Genomic DNA, 19824 nt, shown 5'->3' with positions numbered 1-19824 from the left:
GACCTGTTCCAGTAGGAAAAGATGTAAAAAAAAATATTTGAAAATGTATTTGTATTTATTTTAATCTTAAGGATTGAAGTTTCAAAGTCTAAACTTAAAAATAAAATGTTGCACTGGCATATCATTTATTCTCCAAGTGAAATAATTGACCTGTTTTTCAGGTGTGAATGTCTGTCCACATTTGTAAAATAATAAATTTATGGTAGAATCAGTACAGAAGAGATACATGGATTTCTCTTCAGTAAAATTAAAGTTTTAATATATCAGGCGAAAAATTTGTATATATATATATATATATATATATATATATATATATATATATATATATATATATATATATATATATATATATATATATATCGCTATCGGTATCGGCCAAAATTATTTTGAAAGTATCAGAATATCGAATATCGGCCAATATCGTGCATCCCTAATGAATGATCATTCACAAAAACATGGCTATACTTAACTTTATACATAACTACAAATACATAAATATCTTTGAATGATATGTAACATTTACAAGTGATGAATGGTTTACAATGGTTTAACATCATGTAAGAGGTAGAAGGTAGAGAAGTACAGTCGCGATATCAAAAGCCCGCCCACACTCTCACAGATGCAGAACAATTAATTATGTTCGTGTGAAATAAACAATTATGGAAATGTAGAAATTAACGCTAAAGCTCCAATCTGCTCCCAAAAATCCCGAAAAAAGTTCGTTAGTGCCTCAGTGACAACTTCACTCGGAGAAGACGTCAATCTCAGCTGTCAATCATGACGTCACACACCCCGTTTTTATAGCATCAAATAACTAACTAAAACTAAACTTATTTTAAAAACTAACACTTGAAATGAAATCATTGTGATGAGAACTGCCTTCAATGACATAAGCCCCGTTTCCATCAAAATTACCCGGAACAATTTGTACCAGGAACTTTGTTTAGATCCTGGTTCCTGCGGTCAAAACACACCGAGTACCACCCCAAAGTTCCTGGTTCCTGGGTAAAGTTCCTGCGGTGGAAACACGGCTATAAACTAACATTGGGGGAAAAATATTTGAAGTGTAATTTTACTGTTTAATTTGCCTCCCGTCCATTAGAAAATAGAGAGGGGCAACTATACTGGGACCGGTCACCGGGGGCAATCGAGGCACGAAAGCTTTAATTTCTGAGAGGGGTGCTGCAGGCTTGGGTGAAACACTGCCTCAAGCCCGCCCACCGACTTGTGTAGCTAAACAAATCGCGCTACCGAGCAATAAACATGCAGGTTCCAGTTCGTGTGTAAGACATTGCACATTTGTCTGCTTCATTTCACAGTGGAGCAAGACATGGGTTGAGACTAGATTTGAATACATATTGAGATTACAAACACAATGCTCTGCCTTCTATATTGGATCCGTCAGGAATGAGAGATAAATCATTGTGTTGAGCAAAAATAACAAGTAAAATGATCTGCAGATGTAGTAAGAAAAATTCTTGTTTCTTCTTTGAGATCAAATCTCACATCAAGGGCCTCATGTATAAAACGTTCTATTAATCTGATCCTAAAAATGTGCGTATGAACAAAAGCTAGATTTCAAACCAGGCTAATGGACAGTTCGGTCACCAAGTGGGTCCTTTGGTGTCTGTCATTATACGTCTATGTTGCTAAGTCATCTGCTTAGACTTAGTTGAGTTCACATCATTGATCATTATTCACATGAAAATATTTTCTCAGAACATGAGTTGTGCTATTTATAACACAATTTAAAGCAGAATTATTATGTGCCAAGCAATCCTCGCTATTTTAAACATTAAAATGCAGCATGACACTTAAGTGTGAGTGTGAAATATCGATTGTTAGGACAACCTATTATTCCTATTGTTGTTTTTTGGACCAAACTAATTATTTCTTCTTTTTCTTCTATTTCTTTGAGATACTGTTTTTATAAGTAAGTTTTATAAGTAAGTTTGAAATAAGACACTGTTTTTGTTTATTATTTTACACTCCATTTGAACAAGGTACAATACTGTTTCCTTTATTTATTAAATGAAACAGTATTGTACCTTGTTTGTTTTCATTTATTATTTTTTTTAAATATTTTTTTTGTTGCTGTTTTTTATCTTTCATTTCAAAAGTCATTAAGACAATTTTCAATGTTCTTGGTAACATCTAATTTTGATGTCTGAGTAGTCATTCCCTTCTTGCTCTTGCTGTGCATCAGTTGTTGTTTTTTTCCTCCAGAGAGTTGCACTTAGTCTTCTGTGACTGGTCCAAAAATGATTGAACTACTCCTGCAGTAACATGCTAAGGGTTACACATTGTTTTTCCAAACTTTAAAATAATACAGTGATAAGACAGCAAATGTGATGAACATATTTCAAACGTGATTCATTTTATACACTTGAAACCTGCATTCCATTCCTCTGAATAAATATGCATGCTCATTGCTCTGTTCATTAGCTCGTCGGTTCTCAGTATCGAACGTGTCCGAAAGAAAAAGGTTTTCGATTCTGTAATGGTGATCTGAGAACCGGTGTAGGTTCGGTTACATGCTCAGTATCAGCTGCCAGGCCCGTCGCGACAGGGCAGGCAAACCAAGCAATTGTTTGGGGCCCTGAGCTTGCCTTGGGCCCCAAGACAAAGACAGGTTAAGAATAAAATGCAACGACAAACTGTGTGAGCGCTCCTTTGATAGTCAATGCATTAAAGTGCAATGACACTGTTATTGAGATACCCCTCTCAGTCGACGCTGATAGCAGCCAGCCAACCTACGCGATCTCTGCTGCCGGCAAAATACAAAACCTCCTCGGCAATCATGTAGCGGAATTATGCTTTAGGAAGACAGAAAAGAAAAAAAGAGAAAGGAAGAGGAGGATAAGAAAAAACAAGATAGTGGTAAGTGATAAATTACACTGGATAAAATATCTCTACTTGTACAAAATTGTTGTAATTTTGCAGCAGGTAGGCTAGCAAAAATATGTTTTATGTAAGTTAACATTACCTGCCTGAGGGCAAATGCTGCTTGTACAGAAGAGTTAGTGCAACTTATTTTTAGAACGGACGAAATATGATTCTCAATCGCAATTCTTAAAAGCATCTCAATCACCCCCAGGTGGTTTGTATAGGGATGTAAGGAAATATCGATAAACGTGAGTATCGCAATATTTTGTTTGCCGATACTGTATTGGTTCTCAAAAACACTGTATCGATATTTATATATTTATTTACATCCAAGATTCGTGGCTTTGCGTTCGAATTAAACCACAGACTGTATACAACCCAATCGCTAGATGGCAACGTTATCATAGCTGAATGTTTGTGCATTACCATTAGCAAACCTCACAAGACGAAATAATTATTCCGCTCCTGCGGTTTACAGAGCTGAAGTGTGGACTCATTTTGGCTTCAGCTACAACGAAGCCACTAAGGAAATCGACAAGTCATTTTGTTTGCAAAGTAGGCCTAGTTAAAATCCAGTAGCCTACTTGGGAAACATTGAATCTGAGAGCTCGCTTAACATCCCAATGTCATCCGCGTTGCTGAGAAGCGTTTCGATAGAATATATACAGCACATTTTCCTCTCAGTAACAAAATAAACATTCCAAAACTGACAGCGTTGGCAGCATAACGAAAGCATCTGATCATAGCAATGTGGATATTGATACATCAGCTCTGCAGTTAAGTAGCCTACTTGAAATGGCACTTTATACAATACACTGCGTTAAAGAAAACAGCTTTACAGTAATAAATATAAAACAAACAGTCATTCAGTTACGGAATGAATGAACTATGCACTTTCTGTTGCTAAATAGTTTAGAAATGCTGGTTTGTTTACAACTATTGAGAGGGCTGTGATCTACGTGACTGTGCGCGTTGCCGCAAGATGAACGCATGTTGCCAACACGGCCGGTGTTGATTCTGTGACGCAATAACACTGAACAACTAAACAGCTGATCCAAAATGAGCCCAAACATTGGCTTTTAACATTGGTGGTGCAGGCTTGAATGGAGTGCAGCTGCTGTTTTGGTAAAGCGCATCTTGTACAGCGCTGAACGCTCTCACTACAGTGTTGCCTACAGCGCTGCCACTGGCCGGTGGGCTGAATCAATTAATAGGATTTGATGAATCGATATTGAATTAAGAAACAACTAATTGCAATGCATTGATGAATTTATATTTTTCCCCAGCCCTAATATATTATATTTGTTGGTTCTCTATGTCCATTTGGACAAGACTTAACCCAGACCAACTCCCTCAAGAAGAGGAGAACTTTATTTTACATTTGGTGACGTGTGACTTAACCCCTACCACCCTTATCCAGTCACCACAACAGGAAACATCAGCCACACCACCACAAAACCAGGCTCCATCCATCCGAGAACAAGCACACCAGGCTCCATCCATCCGAGAACAAGCACACCAGGCTCCATATATCCGAGAACAAACACACCAGGCTCCATCCATCCGAGAACAAGCACAACTGGCTCCATCCATCCGAGAACAAACACACCAGGCTTCATCCATCCGAGAAAAAACACACCAGGCTCCTTCCATCCGAGAACCAGTACACCTGGCTCCATCCATCCGAGAACCAACACACCTGGCTCCATCCATCTGAGAAAAAACACACCAGGCTCCATCCATCCGAGAAAAAACACACCAGGCTCCATCCATCCGAGAAAAAACACACCAGGCTCCATCCATCCGAGAAAAAACACACCAGGCTCCATCCATCCGAGAATCAACACACCTGACTCCATCCATCTGAGAAAAAACACACCAGGTTCCATCCATCCGAGAAAAAACACACCAGGCTCCATCCATCCGAGAAAAAACACACCTTGTTCTTTCCAGCCACACACCACCACACCCAGCTCCACCCTTCCAGGAACAAGCACACCAGGTGGCAGGTGTTCTGTCACCACTGCAGGGTCCACATCAACGTAAAAGACCACAAAACACACCAGGCTCCATCCATCCGAGAAAAAACACACCAGGCTCCATCCATCCGAGAAAAAACACACCTTGTTCTTTCCAGCCACACACCACCACACCCAGCTCCACCCTTCCAGGAACAAGCACACCAGGTGCCAGGTGTGCTGTCACCACTGCAGGGTCCACATCAACGTAAAAGACCACAAAAAACGAAAGGTATGTTTTAGTCTATTGTTAGGGGTTACAGTTTTGACCCATAGACCTGATATGCGAAATGAAGACCAGGAGTCAGGATGTTCAATCATCGGAGAGAATTTTACTGAAGAATAGTTTGCAGTTTCATCAGTAGAGACAGCTTTAGAGTCTCTCAGGGCGGTGTCAGGCCAGACTCTACTCTACACAAAATTACCACACCAGTTATACCAATTTCAAGGGCATGATTTACATCATTACAAACACGTGGAATATTACTGATTGGCATAAAGTCTAAACAATGTGTCACGCGAGAATAGATAGGAGATGTTGTTGTTGTTAATCAGGATGTATACATCAGACAATCCTAAGATTGGGGTAGTGTTGACATCAGGGGAGTCCTAGAAAGACGCCAAGAGGTCTAGGGTGTGAGAAAAGCGGTCCAATCCATTCCATAGACCTGCACAGAACATGTAACACACACACACAAGACTCTAGGGCACATCTCTCCTCCAAGGTTAGTGCAGCAGTGAGCTTATCAACAGGACAAGATATCAACACCACATGACAAACAATCTCCAGAAAGAAAAGTATGACTAATATCATCTACCTCATTCTATAAAGAAATATAAAGAAATATAAAGACAAAAATGTACTTCTATCAATGGGAAAAATCACACTATATAAATGAGAAGAAATCAAAATTGGGAGACTCAAATCCTCCCACCCCATCCTGTCCTGGGGTTACTAACAACAGGCAGGATTCACCTCTTGGAAGTTCTAACTTTCTCTCCAAGGCCCTGTTGGTCAGGACCCAGAGATAGAGGTCAGGCTATCTACAGTATGTCAGGGCACATAGATAGGGGTCAGACCGTCTCTGGAAAGCAAATAAGAAACCATACAGCAGACATAGAGTCAAAATCATATTAAATAATAGTTAAATGTATTAATGATCAAATAAAATTGATTGTCAAAATAATTCATTATTTTGAACGAATAATAACTGATTATTTAATTCATGAGGTTATTAAAAATCATTCAAAAGGATAAGATGCATATGATGAAGAGGCAAGGGTGTCGGCCCACTCCCCCCTTCACTCTGCACGGCATGTTTTGTACATTTTACCCCCGCATAATCATCATGAAGTTAATGTGATTTTTGTAAACCCTCTACATTATTGATTTATTATGGATCTATGGATTGATTTATTATGCAATTATACTGTATGCCTAGATGCTATACTATTTTGTTATTTTTCTATAAATAGTAATTGAATTGATGGTTGTCTACACATCCCTGTAATTAAGAGGACCTTGCAAAGTTAGGATTAAGAGACTTTGCAAAGTTAAAGTCCCAGTGTAATATCTGCTCTGTGGCAAGCGATGTAAAATGTAAACAGTCTACTGTTTCAATGTTTGTAAACATCGTAGTTGCGCGTGCAGCATGGGGTCAAAAAGCAACGCGGTCTACTGTAGTCAAAGTGAAAGCGCTAATGTAAAGACAGTCTGCAGCATGCCACAGGTAAAACTTCACCTAACTATTGAATCAGTCTACAGTTTACAGAAAACATTTTGTTTACTTACCAGGGCTTAACTCTACCGTCGTTTGTCACAATGATGGCGCTAGCCTGCGGCTAACTACTAACGTTAAATTACCACTTTTTTTTCTACCTTGGCTTAAGTCAGGTAATGGACCAGCTTAGGTTCACTACAAAGGGCAAGTATTTATAATGCACATATAAAACACAGACAACGACTAAACGTACCAATTTGTTTGTGCAAGATTAAATGAATATACAAAAGCATCGTTAGCCAAAAGCATTATTAGTTTCATTGTTATCAACATAGTTCGAGTCTGTTTTTCCCGAAATCATCGTTTGAACGAACATCCATAAACATCATCGCAAACTTGTGTGGTGGCAGCGATAGCTCTCGACCTGTGCAGCAGATTGTCTTGTTTGCATGACGTGGACTTAATAAATCCTTATCTTGAGCAAAATAAAGCAAGCTGACATTCAGTACGATCATATATTTTATTTTGAATACAAAGAAATGTCATTTATGTCTTATAGTTTGTCAATGCACCTTTTTTGAAGAGCGCATGTGCGTACATTAAGAACGAGCCAAACGAATCCGGAAATAAAGCAAAATAACGGAGAAAAAAAGAGAATTAGTCCTAAAATGCCATGTCTATAATTTATAGCACAAAAATCTAACATGAATTCGATCTCAAGCTAATTCACTAAAAGCAGTTATTACTCCACCACCTGCATGACATCATTAACACACCCCAGCTCGTTATAGCTTGCAGCCACACATATCTCGTCGATGTTCTTTAATGGATGAGATCCTGTGAAAAACTTGAATCCACAACTGGTGCGATTTTCACAGTTCACGATGCAAGTAGGCATTTTGTTCTTGACGAGAAATTCTCTGGTTACCATACAATTCAATGGGATGGAACGAACTTTCTGACCCCGACATGCGCACTGCGAACTGTGAATTTTTCTGTGACGTCACCCGTGAAGGGGTCTATAGTCAGGGTTTGAAGATTAGTACATTGTGAATGGATACATTTATTTGTGAGTTAGGATTTATTTAATTTTTACACAACATTTCGACATTTTAAGCTGCTGCGCTGGGCCCATTTTTGTTCCACCTACCAGCTGTATCTACTCTTTTTTTTTTTTTTTTACACGATTATCTAGTTTTATTTATTATTCCATGAGCAACGGTTACTGACCATAATGTCCGTAATGACCGTGATGTTTTATATCTTGTTTAAAAGTAATCTTACACACATGGGAACCAGATATACCAGAATGATAATGGGTTCAGCAAGACCTTCCTTCAACTCTGGCACAGCTTTAGTGTGGAGATAAGTCTGGCTATGCAAGACTAGGTTAACAGTTAAAAAAATTTATCGCCTCGTCCCCACTCTGGAACAACAGATTCTTCATGCACTGCACTGCACTACTCTGCAAAGTATTGTAAAACAGTAAATGTTACAATAATGACAATCAATTCAATGTGTATTATACTAACTAATTCTCCTTCAACTTTCCTCTCTTTATTTATGTTTTTCTCAGTGAAAAGACCTGGCCTCCATCCTGGCAGCCAGCCTGATTCCCATCCCATGCAGCTAGCCTGCAAATATGCAACATATTGGAAACATGCATTTTTTTCCTTGTTCTTGTTAAGTGTATTTTCTTTACATATTTTGTTGTACACTTGTAGAGTATTGTTCCATAACATTGTCATGTTACATCAATTAAGCCGTTTGTAATGTAATTTAAACTTTTAGGTTTTTCTTCAAGCTCATTACAGCCTTGTTTATCTGTATGGATTCAATAAAGTGCCATTAATATAAAATTATCACTCTTTAAACCTCTAGTGCTAAATTACAGTACTGTAATTATGAAATCATACCATGTCCTAATTTGCATAACATACTGTTTGGACTTACCCTATGTTGCAGTACTCACCTTAAAGGTGATTGTGTGTTAATGTAAAAGAACTAAATTTTTGATGGGAATGAAAATGTGCATTTCACAAATGTCAAATAAGGGATTTGAGATAATCTTAAATAAAGTGTGTGGCGGCAGGGGGTTAGCGAGGTCTGCAGCGGGAGAGAGAGTCGGGAGACGAATGGTAAGTGAGTGGGTTGGACACAAACTACCAACACCTGTTTCTCGCTTCAGTAATTGGTGCGGAGAGAGTATAAAACGCCAGGAGAGACAGAAGCGAGAGAGAGAGAGAGATGGACTGCTGACGAGAGAGAAGCGCGAGAGGAAGCCAGTAACCCGGAAGTGTTTACGACAAGTTGTTCATAAGAGTCCAAGTTCAACACACGTTGTTGTGTGTGTAGAATTTGAGTTTTGAGTGCAAATAAATCCGTCAACAGTCCAGCCGACCCCTGTGTCCTCTTCCTTCCTTTATACGAACTACTACACTGGTGCAGAAATCATCGCATCCCTTGCGGTCCTGCACCGCGAACAACACCAGGCCCTGCTGGACTTAAGGACTGATCAAGAAAGGCGTTTCCAGGCCATCGTCCAGCCTCAGCAGGAGGACCGCGAGAGGTTCCGGAGCTGGATCGATCGGGAGGTTCGCCCCGAGGCCGCCAGGCAGTCCACCGCGCCCATGCACATGCCGCTCCACAAAATGGGGCCCCAGGACGATCCAGAGGCCTTCCTGGAGCTCTTCCAGAAATCGGCAGAGGCATGTGGGTGGCCCCGCGAACAGTGGCCGGTGCGCCTCATTCCCCTGCTCTCCGGCGAAGCCCAGGTGGCCGCGCAACAACTTCTGGTAACGAACCTCTTGGTCTTCCACGACCTGAAGAGGGCCATCATCCAGCAGGTTGGCCGATCGCCCGAGCAACATCGCCAGCACTTCCGGTCCCTGGACTGGGGCGACGCCGGTCGACCCTTCGCGATGGCCCAACAGCTCCGGGACTCCTGCCGCAAGTGGCTACTGGCCGAGGGAAGCCACGTGGATCAGGTGATCGATCTGGTGGTGCTGGAGCAATTCATCGCTCGGCTACCCAAGAAGACGGCCGAGTGGGTCCAGTGCCACTGCCCCACGTCGCTGGACTCAGCCATAAACCTGGCGGAGGACCACATGGTGGCGTGCCCAGAGGTCGGCGAACCCCTGCCTTCTAACTCTATCTCTCCCCCTTCTCTCTCTCGCCCTGTCCCTCTCCCTAGGTCTCGTCCACCTGGCCCTCCCCGTGAGATAGGAAGGAGATAGTGCTTCCGCTCTCTCCGCACCATTCTCCAATCCACTCCCTGCCACTGGAGCGGTGGGTAGGTCTGGGTTGGCCTGTTGGGATTGCGGTGACCCGGAGCATTTTGTGGACAGGTGTCCCGTGATGGAGGCAGGGACAATGATCCGGGTCCCGGATGTCCCCCAGGTCATCCCCGGTCTGGCTGGCGAGTACCAAATACCTGTGAGTATCAAGGGGGGTACGTATCCGGACCAAATATTGGTGGATTCCGGATGTAACCAAACCTCAATCCATCAAAGCCTGATTCAACCGGGGGCATTGGATACAAGCCGCGTGTTTAAGGTGCGGTGCGTGCACAGGGATGTGGTGGAATATCCGGTTGTCCCAATTACTATTCAATTTCGGGGGGAAAAGCATAGTGTAGAGGTGGCGGTTAGTCCCCACCTCTGGCATCCGATAATTTTGGAAACGAATTGGCCCGCGTTTACGGTTTTATTGGGGTCGTTATGTGTGGATGCCTCTTGGGAAAATAGGGCCCGGAAGGAAGTAGCGCGGGTACAGGTGGGAGAAGCTGAGCCAGGACCGTGGGGTTCGGCTTCAGAGGAACCGAACGCAATCGGGAGACTAATTCGGCTCCCCTGAGACGGGCGGTGGGGTCATGTGGAAGGGTGGGCGTGGTTTAGCGAAGTCTGCAGCGGGAGAGAAAGTTGGGAGACGAACGGTGAGTGGGTTGGACACAAACTACCAACACCTGTTTCTCGTTTCAGTAATTGGCGCGGAGAGAGTATAAAACGCCAGGAGAGACGGAAGCAAGAGAGAGAGAGAGACAGACTGCTGACGAGAGAGAAGCGCGAGAGGAAACTGGAAGCCAGTAACCCGGAAGTGTTAACGACAAGTTGTTCATAATAAGAGTCACACATTGTTGTGTGTAGAATTTGAGTTTTGAGTACAAATAAATCCGTCAGCAGTCCAGCCGACCCCTGTGTCCTCTTCCTTCCTTTATACGAACTACTACAAAGTTTTTTTGGTACTACATTTGTAATTTCTGTTATTCATAGCAAAATAGAGTTTAAGCTATGACAATTTAACTATACCTTACAAAATAAATTAAGTGTACTAGTGACATTTTCAGATTTAAAGTTTGGCAATCTGTGACATAACTAGTTTGTTATGGACTGTTTTTATCAAGAGGATGGTTGAAAACTTTAAGTTAAACTTTAAAAAATAATCAGTAAATCCACAATCAGAATTTAATATGGACATAAATCACATAAGGTGAGTTAACATATTGACATTAGCTAAGTTAATAGCATATTGAGAGTTTGAGAAAGGTAACTTATACCTGTATAACAACAAGGAAAAAGAGAAAGGAAATTATATATACATATTTACACATATAGGAGGAATTTACTAGCCTTATATTGGTAAGTTTAGCCTATTACAAACAACGTGATTACGCACTGTAAATCGTTTAATTTATTATGTGTTTTTCAGATCTGTCCAATATCATTGACCATACATTACCATTCACTGTTCTTATCATTGACCACATAATTTACATAGCACCAATCCTTACTAACAAAATGCAGTATTGTGTAGGTAACGTACTGATATCATTACTAGCACACAGGGGCATTTTGAAATTCTAAATAAACAATATAATGCTTAAAGGACAACTCCGGTGAGAAATGAACCTAGGTGTAATTAACAGCCCTTACGAAAGGAAAATATATTTACCAATATATTACTTGAAATATATTTTAATATATTGTAAATATATATGGAATAATATATTGATGGTATTATAAAATATATTATATATTCATGTAATATATTGCAACATATACAAATGATTGCCGCTTTCAATATATTGCAATATATTGAAAAATATAAATATTAATTCCCATATATGTGAATATATTGCCTAATGTATTGCATGAAATTTTCCAATATACTGCAATATATTTTTGTTTCATAAGGGAGATGGTTACAGACTAGATCGTTCTCTGTCATGCGTCATGGAAATCGAATGTAAAGAGTTTTATCTCTAAAAACAGATTAGCTTATAACACTAGTCTATGGGGCACCAGGTAGTGAAATTAAATCGCTAGTTAATACCACTAACAAGGCTAAAAAATAGCCTCACACTAACACAGTAGCATAATGAGGGTCCCAACATGCAAACCGAAGCATTGACAACTCTGTATTGTACAAACAGTTTAATAAGAAGATACTAAACACAGCGCATTACGCGTTCATGGACAGGCACCATCTTGGAAAACAGTCTCGACTCGTCGAGCCACGAGCGCTGTTCTAATGGGTCCTGCACACTGTGCGATTTTTCAAAATCCTTTACGAATGTCCCTTGTCAAACTGTAAGAACATGATCCCTGATGTAAGCCATGTCACACTGAAGATCTCAGTCGGCATTAATGTCAGACTGCACGATAGTGAAGGTGCGTTAAAAACGGCACAAGAAAACTCGTCCGGAGTTTTAGATCATCAATTAATGACGCGTTGGGTAACAGTGAGCTGCATTACACGCGGGACTGAAATGCTGGCTACAAAGAAGTTTTAGTCATAGTTTGTCTTGAAAAACTGAGATATTTGACTGTTGTCGTAGGAGAAGTCAGACTGCAGGATTGTGTGCCAAATCTTTGCAAATGTATTAAAAATATAAAAAAATGGCAAGAATTACATGTACATAAGAATTCACAGCCTGTGCCTTGACACTCAAAATTGAGCTTGGGTGCATCCTGTTTCCACTGATAATCCTTGAGATGTTCCACCTGTGGTAAACTCAGTTGATTGACATGATTTGGAAAGGCACACACCTGTCTACAAGGTCCCACAGTTTACAGCGCATGTCAGAGCATAAAACAAGCCATTAAGTCCAAGGAATTGTCTGTAGATCTCCGAGACAGGACTCTTTAGAGGCACAGATCTGGGGAAGGCTATAGACACATTTTGCAGCATTTTGCAGAAGGTCCCAATGAGCACAGTGGCCTCCACTACGAATTTTTGGACCAGTGTAGACCTCTAGTGTGAACGCAGCCTTAGTTTCACACATATACGTATTTTCTGGTGCCATTTTAAATGGCCAAGCCATTTGAAACTTTTTCCACACAAAGAACAAGAATAGCGTCTCACATCTGCATGGCTTTTCAGATGTATCTGTAAGTGTGATTGCAAAAGAAATGTTTTATTACATCGAACACAATTAAATGGCCTTTCACTAGAGTGAACGTGCAGGGGATTTTTGAAATTGCTCCTTTTTCGAAACTTCTTACCACCCGCAGGCCGTTTCTTTGCAGAATGAGTTTGCAAATTGTGTTTCAAGTCTCTCTGATGTGTGGAACTATTTTCTTGCTGAAGCAACATGACAGGCTTCTCTCCAGTGTGAAGCCTCATATGAGTCTCAAGGCTTTTGTTGAATAGAAAACTCTCTCCACACTGGTGGCATTTAAAAGGCTTGTCACCGGAGCGAATTGTTTTGTACCTGTTAACGTTTTTCATGTCTGGAGCACTCATTCCGCAATGAATCTTCACATTGGAATTAAGGGTTAATCTCAAACTCTTTCCACACTGTTCACATTTGTGTAGCTTCTCTCGAGTGTGAATTTTCATGTGTTTTTTAAGGTTTCCTTTTTGAGTGAAACTCTGTCCACACTGTTGGCAGGTGTAAGGACTCTCTCCAGTGTGAATTCTCATGTGGACTTTAAGGTTTTGTTTTTGAGTGAAACTCTTTTCACAAAATTTGCATGTGTGAGGCTTCTCTCCGGTGTGAATTCTCATGTGATAATTAAGAGATGTTTTCTGTCTAAAGCTCTTTCCACACTGAGGGCATATGTAAGGCTTCTCTCCAGAGTGAACTCTCATATGATTGTCAAAGCTATCTTTATGAAGGAAACATTTTCCACACAGTGTGCAGGTGTAAGGCTTCTCTCCAGTGTGAATTCTCATGTGCTTGTTAAGGTTTCCTTTTTGAGAAAATCTCATTCCACACTGAGGGCATGTGAAAGGCTTCTCTCCAGTGTGAACTCTCATGTGGGAATCAAGGAGTCCTTTATTGACACATTTTTGCCCACACTGATGGCAGGTAAAAAAGCTCTTTTCAGTGTGAGCTCCCATGTGGACTTCAAGTTTTGCTTTTGTGTTGAAATTTTTTCCACATTGTTGGCAGGTGAAAGAGCCCTTATCAATGTGAACTTTCATATGATAATTAAGGCTTACTTTTTGAGTGAAACTCCTTCCACACTGTTGGCAAGAGAAAGGCTTCTCTCCAGTGTGAATTCTCATGTGGACTGTAAGGCCTCCACGTTGACTGAAAACCTTTCCACACTGTGAGCAGGTGAAATCAACCCTAGGTCCTGTCTTCTTTGCTCTTTTTTGTGAGGAAGTCTTTTCAGTCTGTGAGCAATTTTCTCCAGTTATGAAATCATATTTCTTTTCCACAACATTCAGCACTTCAATCTCGTCTTTCAAAGGCATCGGGTCTAAAGTGAAAGAGACAAACACAAGTCAACCACAGTTTAATAAGGTGGTGTGGGTATAAAATCACTGTACAGGTCAACCGGCAGTTAGCATCACACTGGTTCCCTCAACAAAACCCAATAGGATTTTTCTATAGGCTTTTGGATTATCACAAAAAACAAGCTGCAAAAGTTTATGAAACGTACACGTTTTGTCCAGCATGCCCCATAATACAGAAACTGCACTTACAGCTCTCTTTAAGTGCTTAAAGGGTTAGTTCACCCAAAAAGGAAATTGATGTCATTAATGACTCACCCTAATGTCGGTCCACACGAGTAAGGCCTCCGTTCATCTTCAGAACACAGTTTAAGATATTTTATATTTAGTCCGACAGCGTATCTAAGTGTAGGCACACTATATTGTCCATGTCCAGAAAGGTAATAAAAACATCATCAAAGTAGTCCATATGTGATATCAGTTAGTTAATTAGAATCTCCTGAAGCATCAAAAATACATTTTGGTCCAAAAATATCAAAAACTACGAATTTATTCAGCATTGTCTTCTCTTCCACAGTCGTTTTCAAACCTCAAATCAAGATTCAAACGGTCTAGAATCAGCGTATTGATTAATGATTCGGATCGCAAGTGTCATGTGATTTCAGCAGTTTGGCATGTGATCCAAATCATGCATCAATACGCTGATTCATGACCGTTTGAATCTTTATTTGCGGTTTAAATTTAAAAAAACCTGGAAGAGAAGACAATGCTGAATAAAGTCGTAGTTTTTGTTATTTTTGGACCAAAATGTATTTGAGGCTTCAAGAGATTCTAACTGATGTAACATGGACTACTGTGATGATGTTTTTATTACCTTTCTGGACATGGACAGTATAGTGTGCCTACACTTAGATACACTGTCGGACTAAATATAAAATATCTTAAACTGTGTTCCAATGATGAACGGAGGTCTTACAGGTGTGGAAGCACATTAGGGTGAGTCATTAATGACATAAATTTAATTTTTGGGTGGACAAACCCTGGACCATTGCATTATCTTGAATAGCTCGAGAAATATGTTGGCATTTGTGGACAAAAATTACTTTGATTTACACTATTGATAGTGAATAATGAGATATATATTATTTATAAAGACTTTAAAATTTTTCATATTTAAAACTTGGCTCTCTATAGTTACATTGTGTACTAAGACCAACGAAAACTGGAAATTTGTGATTTTTTTTCTGCGTAGGAACTTTGCGGCCGTCATGGGTGCAGCGGCGCAATGATTATTACACAGCGCCTGAAAATAGGCAAACTTCTGTCAACATAATCAACGTGACAATCTGCTTGCACAGAGAGCATGCCTTGTAACCATGGAGAAGTTTGTGAGAGATGATTCAGAACATATTTACTTTGGTGCAGATCGCGAATTGTATCTATTTGAACCGGAATAACAGTTACAATGAAGACAAGCTTTTGAAATGTGAAAGAGAAAGTGTAGCTGAACAGACTGGGGCAGAAGGGATGAGGAGAGCAGATTCAAACTGGCGAGTCAGAAAAGAGTCAAAATTCATGGAAAAATTTTCTGACATGGATTCGGACATGGAACGTGATATGTTAATGAAATATGCTAAGACGGTGCTGCTTATTATGAAGACAGAGAGTGTGTTTGCTCTGCTCTTTCTCTCTGTCACTCAGTTGACATGTGCCCTGTAATCTACATCACTCATAAATCACAATACACAGAACGTAACATCACTAACATAGTATTTTGTACCATAGAAACTGTATAGATAAACAATACAGACAATTCCACATTCTATTTTAATCAAACTATACACTACCTCACCAGGGGTCTCATTTATAAAGTGTGCGTATACACAAAACAGGGCTGGAAACGTACGTACACCAGTTCCCACGTAAAGGTTGTGATCTATAAAAAAACAAACTTGACGGGAGAATGTGCGCACCTTAAAGCAACCTTTGAGCTGTGCGTACGCACATACTGGAGACAAAGGGAATTGGCGACACAGATGGTAAAGTCGTGAACTGATGTTAGATTGTAGAAAATAAATGTGAGAAGAACGATTATAAAAATTAATGACATTTAATTTTCACTCCATTTCATACACATTGTCATGAAGATTAAATCCAACAGTGTTATTTGTGCTGATTGTTTTAGGCTATATACATCTAGTAAAATCCAAACGTAATTCAAAATGTATTAAAATAATATATCGCTGCCTTACAGTCACATCGTATACAAAGGGAGCGCAGGGGGAGATGGCGTGACTACATGTGATAAAGAATAGCATGAATAATAGCACGAAAATTATTAAATTATTTATCAAGGTGTTAACGATCAGTCTATTTGTTAAAAACAGAAATCCTCCGGTGACCCGGATGTAATGCTTCATGATGGCACTGCTGGCACTGTTGGAGGATTACGCCAATGGCAGAATAAGGAGAGAACGAGTTTTTTTCTCTAGGGACATTATCAGCAAAATTGCATCAATTTTATTTGATTTTAAGTGTTTAAAATTAATGAAATTAAAAAAATATGTTTAATTAGCCTAAAATAACACTTTATTTATTTATGTTTTTTATGGATATTTTGATATATGTATTCTACAACATAAAAAGGATATTAAATGATTTTCAGCAATGCAATGTGTAAGGCACAAATGGAATTTATAGTCCGTATCTAATATTTTTCAATGTCTTTTACCTTTGACAGTGTTAAACATGGTGTCACGTGGATAGGAATATGCATGCAAATGATATGAAGATGAGGTCATGCATAGTAAAACTAGGTGTTGTAAGCTCCATATATGGTGATTTCGGGGAGGAGACAGGGTGGAGATAGCCTAGAAATCTATACGCACCCTAGCGGCAACAAATCTAATCTGCCCGCGAGTGTCGTCTAGCAACTCTCGATACCCTTCTGAGCTATATTCCCCTAACTCTTGCCGGGCCAATCACATCGTGTATAGAGTCGGTGGGCGGGGCCATAATGATGACGGCCAAGTTGCGTTTGCGTGCTTCTAGTAAACACAGAAACTGGCGAACGGCGGTCTTTCGAATCAGCTTTGACCGCGACTCTGGAAGACTTGGAGTTGAGCTTTTCTCTGAGAAAAGAACGGCACTGAAGTCATTCTTAAAAATGGAAGATGTGTTCGGAGTTTTGACGACCGGATACGGCGAATGTTTTAACTATCAACAAGCTCTGCTTCACATTCGTTGCTCTGGTTGGTTGTACCGTATCCTATCGCCTGCAGACGGAGTTTAAAAGACAACCGTTTATCCCGCCCCTCGGATTGAGCCCTGTCTATGGTGAGTTTCCAGACCAAACATCTTGATGTGGGTCTGGCTTGTCAGGCTAGGGTGGAGATGAACATACGCACAATCTACTGCTGGCGGTGATTTACAATGGGATTTTTGCGCAGCTTCTGGCGTAGGCATGGTTTTATAAATCTGAATTTTTTTGTGCTAAGCAAAATCTAGCTTTTGTACGTACGTACACTTTTAGGATGAAATCTACACAAAGTTTTATAAATGAGACCCCAGAACTCTACAACAAAACTACTAATGTTATATACTGTTATATAAACCAAATGGCCGCACAAATACCCACACTCAGTGATTGCATTCACAGGTAACGTTAGCTAAAGACAACAGCAGTGCTTTTTTCAATCTGGTCGTTCAAGCTAACTAAAAAATAATAATATATACAGCCATTGGGGGTTGATACACTTCGCCCCGTCTGGCCATGTTTTCCAAATAGTCATCTGGTCCTAAATGCTTTAAACAAGTACGCAATATCTTATTTGAATCTACCGGTGTTTTGATATCTTTGGACCACTGATTCTTTTGTTCCTTGTTTTTCATTGGTATTCTGTGAAACATGATGGTAGAATACACCTTCGACTCACTATCACAGCTCTTTACAACACAGAGAACCATGGCTAATCGCACAGTAAATCCACAACATAATTTGCGGGCTGCAACTCAGCATTATCTGCAACTACACAAACTGAGTGCCGGTCGCATTGGAAGTTTCCTAACTGAGGACTAATTTCAGGTGCTGCGTAATATCACGCCGCTGAACCCATGGTATGACCGCAAAGTTACATGATTCTTACACAGGAATGAGAAAATAGTTTCTATCTATATTGGTCTAAAAATCTAAACTTTTAATTTTCTGTTGGTCTTAGTATACGATGTAACTACAGAATAGTCAATTTTTAAATAGGAAAAATATCTTTCAAAAAAAAAGTATTTGGTCATTTTTGAGCGCGATGCTAATGGTCTAATATGATTCAATGATGTATGCTAAGCTATGCTAAAAGTGCTACCACCAGAGATCAGCTGAATGGATTCAAAAATGGTAAAACTCAACTGTTTAACTCTAAGGGACGAAAATTAGTGTTCCTTTAATGCATGACATGTAACAATAAATGCTCAACATGGAAGTAGGATCTTTCAGGTGCCCTTGAATGCAGCATTAGTATTTGAAGCGAACCATTTTATGCCTAACACCACTTTATTTAGTACACGTGATATTCTGAGAAAATATATATAATTAATTTCTGTAGCTATGGACATTTTAATAAGGATCAAGAGACTGAGTTTAGCTTTGAGAATAAAACCAACCTGTTTGTTCCTCAGTATCTTCTCGTTTCACACTGAATGTTTCTTCAATTCTAAGGTCTCCACTCTCCTCTTGAATAAACGCCATCTTTGTTTGTTCCTCAGTTTCATGTTTCACTCTGAATGCTCCTTCAATCTTCATGTCTTCACTCTCCTCTTTAATAAACGCCATCTTTATAATAGTGTCTCACGTGGATCTCAGTCGCTTCACCAGGAGTTTTTCTGTATCTATTTTGACACTCTGTCAGGTTAAAAATTAGCATAATTAACAGAAAGTAAAATAAGTCCATACTAAATCTGTCTCAATCATTAGTCACTGGTAAGATAGTCAGAGTGAGCATTAAAGGCCTTAAAACAACTGATTAACAACACTGCATATGAACACAAATTATATAGAAAGTTCATAATTACATTTATTCTTTCCACGTGGCATTACTCATTGATTTGTAGATTAGGTCTATACTTCATAGACTATTTTCATGACAATAAGCAGTTGTTTTGTAAAGGTTGTCACTATGTGTGCTTGTTGTGTTTTGACCAGCATGTCGTCACTGCAAATCACTGAATTATTTTTTAATAATTTGAACCAGTTGACCTCCGAGTTTATAAAAGCTTAATTTCCTCACTAACATAACTTACCTGCCAGAAATCGTTTATGATAAAATGATTCACAACCTTTTCTGTAACTCGTGTATTATTTAGATAAACAATGACTAAAATCGCTTGTATAGACGATAATTCTGGCTAAGCCGTCTGCAGCTAAACACTTTAAATGCCTAAAACAAACCTTTCTTCAGCCGAGCTAACAACACATGCAAGGAGCGCGGCGCGGGCCTATGACATCATATTATCACGCGAAAATA

General features: G+C 39.8%; 1 protein-coding gene across 3 annotated transcripts; it reads right to left on the bottom strand.

Moving 5' to 3' along the window:
• Window positions 1–12826: 12826 nt before the first annotated feature.
• Window positions 12827–19794, bottom strand: LOC137049688 (oocyte zinc finger protein XlCOF6-like). Of its 3 annotated transcripts, none has more exons than XM_067428296.1 (3): window positions 19749–19794; window positions 18965–19202; window positions 12827–14334 (listed from the first exon to the last, which is right to left on the bottom strand). In XM_067428296.1, exons 2-3 carry the CDS (start codon window positions 19131–19133, stop codon window positions 12878–12880), a joined length of 1626 nt encoding a protein of 541 aa, XP_067284397.1. In that variant the 5' UTR covers window positions 19134–19202; window positions 19749–19794; the 3' UTR covers window positions 12827–12877. The 3 variants fall into 3 exon arrangements, with proteins under 3 accessions (XP_067284397.1, XP_067284396.1, XP_067284398.1); XM_067428295.1 differs by having other exon boundaries at window positions 19601–19784; XM_067428297.1 differs by lacking the exon at window positions 19749–19794 and adding an exon at window positions 19373–19569.
• Between the last annotated feature and the right edge of the window lie 30 nt (window positions 19795–19824).

Source organism: Pseudorasbora parva, chromosome 20 (genome assembly GCF_024679245.1).
Source record: "Pseudorasbora parva isolate DD20220531a chromosome 20, ASM2467924v1, whole genome shotgun sequence".
NCBI lineage: Eukaryota > Metazoa > Chordata > Actinopteri > Cypriniformes > Gobionidae > Pseudorasbora > Pseudorasbora parva.
The sequence above is the reverse complement of the archived record's forward strand: the minus strand, read 5'-3'. Positions and strand labels throughout refer to the sequence as shown.

What these genes read in the sequence shown, in the direction of transcription:
- LOC137049688 (XM_067428296.1), bottom strand. Translation starts at nt 19,133, where the DNA reads ATGGCGTTTATTAAAGAGGAGAGTGAAGACATGAAGATTGAAGGAGCA. An exon ending in AGATACTGAGGAACAAACAG is followed by an intron (nt 14,335 to 18,964) that starts GTTGGTTTTATT and finishes CTTTCACTTTAG; the next exon opens with ACCCGATGCCTTTGAAAGAC.